At 41.7% G+C, this 10,238-nt stretch overlaps 1 protein-coding gene across 1 annotated transcript; it reads right to left on the bottom strand.

Moving 5' to 3' along the window:
- Positions 1 to 6,872: 6,872 nt before the first annotated feature.
- LOC123959133 (Wilms tumor protein homolog) lies at positions 6,873 to 10,209 on the bottom strand. The gene is made up of 7 exons (XM_046033027.1): positions 10,103 to 10,209; positions 9,827 to 9,874; positions 9,572 to 9,677; positions 9,325 to 9,466; positions 8,872 to 8,961; positions 7,785 to 7,877; positions 6,873 to 7,600 (listed from the first exon to the last, which is right to left on the bottom strand). Exons 1-7 carry the CDS (start codon positions 10,165 to 10,167, stop codon positions 7,479 to 7,481), a joined length of 666 nt encoding a protein of 221 aa, XP_045888983.1. The 5' UTR covers positions 10,168 to 10,209; the 3' UTR covers positions 6,873 to 7,478.
- Positions 10,210 to 10,238: the final 29 nt, after the last annotated feature.

Here is a 10,238-nt window from a genome sequence, read left to right as displayed (position 1 = left end):
ATACACTTGTTCACTTTTCATGCTGAGTGTTGGAAAAGAACATCAATCCTGCCAGCAGCCGATTAGCTTAACTGGAATCTAAGCCGAGCTAACTGGATGCTGGCAGTAGCTCCATATTTAGATTACAGACATGAGTGGTATTGATCTTCTCATCTTACTCTAGGCAAGAAAGCAAATAAGCAACTTTTCCCAATATATTGAACTATTACTTTAATCCACTGAATTATTTCACTCTTGTGGATCCATCTGTCAAGGAATAGCATGGCCTTGAATGCAACTGTGTGTTATGTTATATCATCATTTTAGAATTTTCTGTCTCAACAGTTATAGCTTACGCATCCCACAAAAAGTAAGTTAAAGTTTTTGTATAGCGCTTTTCAACATTAACATTTACAGAACAAAAACACAGATAGAAAATAATAAACTCATCAGAATGCTCGAAATATAAATCATTCTTCCTCTTCCTACTTCCCTTGTGTACTTGCTGTCAAAGAACATGGATACAGGTGAACACTTCTCTGTTCACTCGCGGTCTGCAGCAGGCATATTTCCAGCCTACAGCATAATACTTTTAACACCCTTTCAGCCTTCTAGACTGATTTGGACACAGAGTTAGTTTCTCATAATTCCCTTACCCTCCTGCTGTTAATGCTGCGTGCGTTTGAGTAATTATTTGGTAGTCTTTCTCTTTTGTCTGACTTTGTTCTTCATAGATCTAGATCGGTCCCAATGCATGTATTGTATACATTGTGTGCTGCATGTGCTTGAAGCTTCACATGGGCATACTGTATCTCAGGTAGCTAAATCGGATGTAGGCGGTTAAAATGTTCAAGTCTGCATTCGACACTTGACACATTGAACATCAGGAACAAGCGGATGCTGTTAACACTTCTCATGCCACTTCTCATTGCACCAACGCACAGCGGAGATGGAGTTAAGCTGACTTAGTGTTGCTGCTGGCTGTTGCAGTAAAACTCTCAGATGTAACTGAGAAAGCTGCTCTGCCACCCAGCCTGTCCCCTCTGCTTGCTCATGTGGAACATATGGATATATGTGTGCCAGTTAGCAAGACAAGTCAAGCGGGACCAATGCGATAAAGCTCATTAGGAACAAGGGATAGGGCGATGCATGTGTTACTCTGCTGTGATGTAGGACCATCTTTAAAAAACTCAGGCCATGACTGCAGAAGCCACACATGTCTGGAAGGATATTAAAAATTCAGGTCTTGTTTCATATATTTTACTTTTATATGAATTTCTCTAACATTTTCCAGGTTTAAACAACTTTGTAGGAGGGCAACATGACAACAACAACGATTATTTCATAAAAATTTGCAGAAATAGGTTACAAAAGTCTGGCGTGGCTCCAATTGTACAAACACATTTCTTCACAGATGAATTCCTTCTTTGCTCTTCTGACAAAAAGCTCCAGGTCTGGGGATAATTTTAAATAGAGGTGTTGCCTGTAGTAACACCTGTTATTTTTGGTCTTTATAATGTCCATTAGATAATCTAATGGTTGCTCTATTGCCCTGCCAAAGAGTGCGGTGTCAGTTTTGCATCCCACATTTGAATAATTGGGAGGCCTGAAACACTAAGTAGCTCAATGTACTTCCTCCAAATAGCATATGAGGTTTGTCATGTGTCAGGGTGCATCTGTGTGTCTGGGCCAATGTGTGAGTGGAGGTGGATGAGTATTAGTGGTGCACAGTGATGTAAAAGAACCAAATGTGTGTTTGCCTGACCAAGATGGGGGGGGCACATGGACTATCTGTGCAGCCTGCCTCGTGGTCATGTTTAACAGCCTCCCCCTCCTGTTTATGATAAGTTGCTAATCATTCACACAGGGGGAGTGTGTGTACAGTAATGCCTTCAGACAGCTCTCATATGAGTGTCTGCGCAGATCAACCCCTCTCCACTGATAATAATGAGCCCTCTGGGTGAGAACAGGGTCGTAAAGTGTAGAATATTAATGTCTAAGACTATAAGCCCCTCCATCCAGTATAATTTCCACTTAGTCTTGCCCACCAACAATCTCCTATTAAACAGCTTTATTCGTAGTGCACTTCCATTTCCATATCAGTAATTAACAGTAGCAAACCCAAAATGACTACCACAATTAAACTGCCTGCATAACAAACTATACACTGCATCCAGTACATCCAGTACTCTTTCTCTTATCATCACGATGCCCTATTTTTCATCTGCATATATCTGCACTCCCTCATCTTTGCCTTTCATCGCTTGTGTTTGTTCCTTCTACCCTGGGGATTTGTAGCCCAGGGTATTGTTTGTAATGATCTTTGGGACATCTGACCCATCATGTGCCGAGGCTTTCATAACAGGCTTTCTGCCCATTATATAATAACATTCATTATAGCCAAAAAAGTCAAATTTCTGTTTATTATTAAGCTGTTTAGACAAAACATGTTTATATTTCACCTATGAATGGGAACTTTATGTGATTATTTGCCTTAATATGACAGTCCCGGGGTAGGCTTTCCCTTTCTCTTCCCATTAGAGGTCAAATTATAGTAGTATTGTTGAAACTGCAGTGTATGAGCCAATATATACTACAAGTACCCACAGCATAACTTTTTTTCCATTTATAGTGCGTTATATTTAGAATTATATATAACTTTTGTTGTTGTCACCATTATAATTTGTAGTATAAATATGCTATAGGTATATATTTATATGAGGTCATGTCGCCTGTAATTTTTCTTGGATTTTTTTTTTCAGTTTTACCAGCCTACAGTCAAACACTTGGAGGGTATCTATTCCAGTTAGTTTCCTAGGTTATTTGTTGTGTCATGCACATACAAGCGCCTAGCCCACATGGACTTATGAGACACCAAAAAGTAGTGTTGCAGTGGGGATTTTTCTTCTCACATTCCATCCAAAAACAAAGAAATTTTGTCTCTTCAAATAAAAGCTGCCACAAAAAACGTACCCCTCCTAAAACACAGCTCAGGTTTTCAATCATCCATCCACTGTAGCCCTTAAATCATCATATGACGAACAATAAAACATGAAAATGGGCTTCAATCTCACCCTAAATCCCATTACGGACAAAAGTCTTTGCAGTATTTTAAGGCTATACTTTGGCTACTTTTAGGACAATTGAAAAAGTGTCAGTAATTAATTTTGTTCCTGGCAGTAGGAGTAAACAGCATTTAGACCATCATGTAGGAAATTAATAGATGGAATTCAAATTAATGGAATACATGATTTAATAGTTAAGGGAGTAAGTCTCAATGATAGTTAAGTGAGTAAATCTAAATGATGAGAAAAATGTATCAACCCTCTAGTGTGTGGTCAAAATCCTGTGACTGCCTTGGGTGAACTTGAACTTATGACCTCAGTTTTTGAGAAATGCTGGCCACAGCCCCATTGACACACAGACATTCCCTTCCGTGTTCGTGCAAGTTGTGTGATCGCATGTGCGTGTCATGTGAATGTGGGCTAATTCAGCGCCTGGCATGTTTCTACTTTTGGACATTGAAGCTTGAAGGAATCCATCAATCTTTCATGTCATCTCAAAGAAAGTGGTTATCCCTCTCTCTCTCCCATCACGGGACTCTACTCCTCCTAGTGGTGATGAGAAAGAACGAGAGGCAACCGCCTCTCTTTTAAAACAACTGCGCTTGTGCTCGTCCATCATCATGAGTTTTTATGTGCCCATCAACGCAGTGTAGATAGGGAATCGGCCATTAATGACTACACAATTAGAGAGGAGGCTTTAAAGAGCAATACATTTCAATTTAGGGACCATAAACCTAGTGAGTTGGTAACTAATTGTAAGTGCCTCTGGAGTAATGGGAGCCCTTTGAACTGAGGTCAGAATGACTCAAAATCAGTTTCAAACAGCTTTTACACAGCTGCTTTGCTGCTCTAGTCGCCCACTCATTCTGACAGGCCACTGCATATCTTATATGATATATGCAGCGAGAAACTTTTCAAGTTTTAATTAAAAGACGGAAAAGTGGCCCAGAGTAGAGTTGTTTTTCAGTTTATGACAGTGAGGGTGGAGACAATGTGTATCCCAGTGAGACTGATATCTTTGGACAAACCGCCTCTCTCGCTCCATTTGTCAAAAATGTGTCTCTTTCCTTTCTCTGGTCCTCTCTCCCCACGTCCCAGCATCTGGACACCTTTGGGATGGAGAGGGGCGATGAGGCCTTGTTTCATCCCTCCCATTCCACTGTTCCCCAGGGGGGAGGCTTGGGTCGGTTTTGTGATCTTGTGTCTCACATGATAGAGACACATCTAATCCGGTTAGGCATTAATATCTTATAGCAGAATAGAGGAGACAGCAGGAGGGAGCGAAGAGGAGAAGATGAAAGACAGGATGGGTGAGGAGAGAAGAATATTTAAAAAGCTCCAGCTCTGCCTTCTATTTGCTGGCCCACATATTGGTTTTGGTTTAGAGTATACATTTGTGTGTGTTTGTGTTTCTGTGTACCCTCATGGGATCTTCCCGGCTGCTGCCTGCATATCTGACAGACTCCTCTCAAGGTGTTTTCCCTTTGCTGTCTTTCTGTATCTGCTCCATCTCTGCTCCCTGAGTGAGAAAGTTTACCCTCTAGGCCCCATCTGAGCTCCAGGCCCCCAAGGCCTCTGCATTCCCAAAGCTCCTACACACCGGAGCCCCTCAGGCTCCCTGCTATACCATGGGGAATACCCCCAAGAACCCCTAGGCCCCTCAGACTGTGGAGCAGCAGCTCTGCACAAGAGAGCTAGCCCGAGGGGAGGGGGAGATGCTGTCTGGGAATACAACTAAGGACATGCTTCACTTAACATTTGAACAGTTCCTGACAGCGCCTCCTGTTGGTGTAGCATTGTTTTTGCATGCAGGCCTCCTTGTAACCCCTTTAAGTTTCCTCTCTGGGGCCTTGACCTTGTTAACAATCCCTTGGGGCTCATTGAGGCCTCTGTGTGCTACATGTGCATTGACCTTTTCTGCTCCCGGAGGTTAAATAACGTATTTTGGCCCACAGCAGGAGCTTTATATGTGATGTTGGATGCACCTGGGAGTTTACTGATATATTAAAAAAATAATGTCACTCCTTATCAAACCAAGTAAATAAAAAGACATTCATTATTCAATATTACAAGCATGAAGAAAGTGAAGTTTAGGACTTGCATATATAGGAAGAACTGTGCTTGTTTCTTGGCTTTCATTGTACCAATGAGGTTATATCAAACACATTTCAAAAAGAAACCTTTTTTGGGAGGGCTGCACGTGGATATGGAGGCTGTGAAGCTAGCAGGCCTGCTGTCCTACAGATGTCTTGGGCTATGCGTTACCAGGTGTACGTCACCTGAGATTACCCACGCTGACACCCCTTGAAGGCAAACAGCCAGCATTACAGCTGAGGGGGCATCTGGTGGCGTGTGCGCATGTGAGCGTGTGTGTGCGTGAATACGTGTGTTCATGCATTAAGATCAGTGGTAACGTTTGGCAGGATGGGACTGAGTGCAAACATTTGTTGTGTTATCAGATGTTACACTTGCTCCCCACTATCTCAGAAACTTTATCAATCAAAGTAAGGAATGTAGATCAGGTAGATCGATGTAGGGTTGAGGTCTGTGTGTCTCTGAGTGTGTGTGTGTGTGTGTGTGTGTGTGTGTGTGTGTGTGTGTGTGTGTGTGTGTGTATGGTTGTGGTTGATGGCAGGACGTTTAAAGCATGGGTTCCTCACGCTCTACACAGCCCTGGCAGTGTCCAATTAAGAATGAACTGGAGTGAGTAAAATGTTCAACTCCGCTGTCCCTCTGATCTTCCTTCCACTTCCCCGGCGCCCCTGCAGAGAGAGAACAAAGAGAAGCACCTCTTAATCAAGGTGCATTGGATTAGGAACATCACAGAGATACTACCTCGCAGCTATTAAGTGGATTGGAAAACAACTTGAATCATCACTTCAAATGAGCAGTCTGTGACCCTGAAATCGGAGAACGGCATTTTAATCTTTCTCTTTGTTTGGCAAGTTGTCAAGACCTGCTGTGGTAATGAAATGAGCAGATGTGTGTGGGTACAGTATGTAGTGTATGTGTGTTTCGGTTGAGTGAGTGACTGCCTTCTGAAAACATGCGCAGTGGTTTCCCTGTGTGAACATGTAGCCAACAGATAAATATACTATGCCTGTATGTACGTGTTTACATTGCTGTTTCAGGTATGTGACATCATTAGCCCACAGAGCCATGCAGCATTTAGTCATATTTTATTAACATACCTGCTGCAGCTGAATCATCTCATCTGCTATAGGCTTGCACACAAGCTGACACACAACTCCATCCACATCATGTATATTTGATGGGCCGTGGCGTACTGCGAACATGCCTTCCTGTTTCTCACTTTTGTTGATTTTAACATATTTATTGTGGCCACTGAGTACCATTACGGACAAGACTGAAGTGGACATGGACTATATGAAGAATGAAGTGTAAAAGTGTAAGCAGTTTTATGGGTTTAGTCATGCTCCAGTACTTGCAGCCCAAGTCCCATCTGCTGGCCTAAAAAGGCTGATACTGCCATCATGTGGCTCAAGGATGTAAAACTCCTAAACAGGAGGCTAAGGACTTCAGTCAGAGAGGTACAGCCAGCTGACACTGAGGTATGTGTCTTTTCTAATGAGATTTACCGGGCTCCAGATGTTCCTAGTTATGAAGATGTGTGTCGGAGATTTAGGAGGGTGAGACCTGCACCCTGTCAGAGTCACAGTGGGGTGCTGTTATCCTGTCAGTCACCCACCTCATCCCCCCGCCACCACCACTCATAGGTGGCCTTTTAACCTGACAACGCCAACGCCTCTTCTTTCTCTCTCTCACCCACCCACACACACAAGCACACACTCTCAGCATTGACAACGATGTGAATCAACATTTTATAAACTTACAAAAACATAGAAAATACAAAAGGAATGTCAATAAAGGTAAGCAAATACACCACATACAGTATATACAAAGCAATTTGGTGGGTAGGAATATAAAGACGTTCACATTCCCCAAAGCACAAATGAACTGTGTTCAACTTAATGGACAAAAAGAAAAAGACACAATGTCCATTTCCTAAATCCAGTCTACATCGTCCAGCACATTTTCAAGGTGACACAATTTTAATAATGAAAAAAAGAACCCAGTGCAAGTGTATTAAAATATCCAAAATAATGCATGAACATTTTCCTCATCTCACATAAAAAATCTTCTTGGCTCAGAGTTACTGTGGTATTGTACTCAGTCTGAGTTATAACGTCAAATAACTGCAACGAGGGCTAGTTTGAGGTGCATCTTGAAGACCTCGAGGATCATCGTAGTCTCTTAATGTTGGCTGGCTGAGGGAGGCGTCAGCTGTGCTCACCACTTTGGCGAGTCTAGCAGGGGACCATAACTGTTGACCAGGCTCCAGCATCTTTCTCTACTAACTGGCACAACATACTGTCACCTTCCTCTTCATCCTTCTCTTCCTCCTCTCGCTGCTCAGATGGCAGGTTGCAGCTTGGTCAGGTTCCTTTGGTGCATGCTGTGGTGGCGCATCAACTCGTCAGAGCGGGCAAATGTCTTCTGACAGTTGGACCAGCGGCAGGAGAAGGGCTTCTCACCTGACAAGGGGGGGGGGACAAATGAGGAAAAACAAGAGGAAATTGTTGCTTTAGAGTGAATTCAACTCTTGGAGTGGACACTTGTGTTTTGTTGTACATGAGTTAAAGTCAGGGGGACCATCTTAACACAAAAAAAATCTCACTGAGGGAAGAATGGAGAGGTAGAAAATAAAGGTATACGCACTTGTTTTACCTGTATGAGTCCGAGTGTGCGTCTTAAGATGATCTGACCGTGAAAACTTTCTCTGACACGTTTCGCACTGAAAGGGCTTCACTCCTTAAGGTGGCAGACACAGAAATGAGAAGAGGTTGGGGTGAGGGTGAAAAGTATAAATATAAGATTAGATTATCACTGTGCAGGTTGAAAGCATTACAAATTAAAAGTGTTCAGGGAGTTTTTTATAGTTCCAACACACGTTTGTGTGGTTTCTAATGAGCGACTTTTTAAATTCAAATAATTAATATTCACATATTCAGTATTGAGTGGAATATCATCAAGCTCAATTAATCAAATCCATTAATTAAGCATGTCTTCTTTGCCATGATGGGTCACACATTTCAACAAATTGGAGCTGCACCGGACTCCTTGTTGTAAGGCCAAGATTAATATTGTAAAAGCAACATATAGCTCCAGTTTACAACTGTTTGTTGTCACAGAAGTAATTTCTGAAGCTGTAATTCCTGCTATTCTATTGCTCGATTACATTATACAAGTATTGTATAATATATTGTGTTTTGTAACAATGATGATGGCATCTATTTTCAAAAAGTAAAAAGAGAAGTGAGAGAGGGAACCAGGCCTGTAGCCGGGATTTGACAAATAATGTGGTCATCATTCCCACCCACTTCAGAACTTTTTTATAAGACACTAAAATGTTTTAATCAATTATTTGGATTATTCATATTTCAATCATTCTATTAACTATTCAGTTAAATCTTTTGGTAATTTTATATCACCAAAGCCTGTTTCATGGCCTTCTCCACATTGCCTGGAATACAATTTTTGTGGGGAAATACCAAATCTTCTCTTTTAGTATTTTTTATTTTATTTATTGGCAAAACATAGTCAAATTTAAATATACTGAGTCTAAAAATACTTGAATCTGCCTATAAAATACCCACTTTGTGTTTTAAAGTATTTTATATTGTGGAATGTCCCCCCAGGTTTCTAAAACATCCAAATACCCACAAAAAATACTGAGATTATGAGCATCTTTAACAGTAGCTACAGCCCTGGAAGGAACTCATACAGTCGCTTGTCACAGGTGTACCTGTGTGTCTGCGCTGGTGCCTCTTTAACTGGTCTGAGCGAGAGAATCTACGGCCGCAGTCTGTGAAATCACACTGGTAAGGCTTCTCTCCTGCAAAATAAACCACCAACATCAAAATCATCATTAAACATCATCCAAATTCCAAGATTTTACTTATGTTAACATCTGCACCATCATCACATCAAAATTAGGCACATTTTACAATTTTATGACCATGTCACCAGATCTTACTGATTTGGGGGAAGTTGATGCGTAAGCTTTATCAATCTACTACAGATACACACATTCAAACCTGGGCATAAAACCCCTCATTTCTTCCATACAAGTACAAGTACCATTTTATTTTTTTCAAACTGAACTTTAACAGCCTGTATGAATCTCTCCTTGTAATTTATAAAAAGCAGCAGTTTGAGGTCTGGCCAGGAAATAGGGGGATAAATCACATCATCTGACCTGTGTGTTTGCGGCCGTGCATCTGCAGATGTGACAGTTTGAAGTATCTCTTGCTGCAGCCAGGGTAAGCACACACAAATGGACGCTTTTCATTGGCCTCTTTCACAACTGGTGGGGCAATGGCAGCTACCCGTCGAACATCCTTTAAGAAAGAGGAGACGTCAGAGGGCTTTATAGTAGCAATGTTCACTATGTGTATTTATCTACTGTATGTGCCTGTATGTATGTGTTTGTTTCTCTGACTGACCTGAAGTCCTCTGAAGACACCGTGTGTGTGTATGTGGTACTGGGCACTGACGAGCATGGGCGGAGGCGGGACTGTGGGGTCACTGTCGTAGCTGGTTGTATGGCCACTGCAGGAGCACAATTAGAAATTTATTAAAACACTGAAAGTCTTGAGAGCAAATATTCTGTTTTGTTTGAGAATTGAAAATGGCTGTCTGTCTCTCCTCCACAGCACACACACTTCTCAACTACATAGCTATCCTTAAAATCACTTAACTCTAAAACCAAGTCCTCGAAGAAGTGCGGTCCAGTCAAAGTGTCCTCACTTTGCAAAAACTCAAATTAGTTTTTAGAACATACAAAAGAACCACAAGACACATCATGCACGTATATACACATATGAATATGCTGCTCTCCACTTCCTGATTTCCCTAGGCAGTAGGCCAACAGCCATCTGTTCAAATCCTCCTCCTCTGCACCACCACAAAACTGGTCAAGACTGAAAAAAGTTTGTTATTCAGTTATTCAAAAAGATACAGCAAAAACAACTCACCTCTTCATGGAAGATGCCAGGCTGTTCATTTGGTTCCATGTTACACAGTCCAGCTGAGATGCCATTTGGTACAGGTTTTCACTAAGTGAAACATACAGCACAGTGCTTAGCCTTTAACATTTGTGGTAAAAAAAAA

Source organism: Micropterus dolomieu, linkage group LG20, assembly GCF_021292245.1.
Source record: "Micropterus dolomieu isolate WLL.071019.BEF.003 ecotype Adirondacks linkage group LG20, ASM2129224v1, whole genome shotgun sequence".
Lineage (NCBI taxonomy): Eukaryota > Metazoa > Chordata > Actinopteri > Centrarchiformes > Centrarchidae > Micropterus > Micropterus dolomieu.
The sequence above is the reverse complement of the archived record's forward strand: the minus strand, read 5'-3'. Positions and strand labels throughout refer to the sequence as shown.

What these genes read in the sequence shown, in the direction of transcription:
- LOC123959133 (XM_046033027.1), bottom strand. Translation starts at nt 10,167, where the DNA reads ATGGCATCTCAGCTGGACTGTGTAACATGGAACCAAATGAACAGCCTG. An exon ending in GTGTCTTCAGAGGACTTCAG is followed by an intron (nt 9,467 to 9,571) that starts GTCAGTCAGAGA and finishes TCTTTCTTAAAG; the next exon opens with GATGTTCGACGGGTAGCTGC. An exon ending in GCACGGCCGCAAACACACAG is followed by an intron (nt 8,962 to 9,324) that starts GTCAGATGATGT and finishes TTTATTTTGCAG; the next exon opens with GAGAGAAGCCTTACCAGTGT.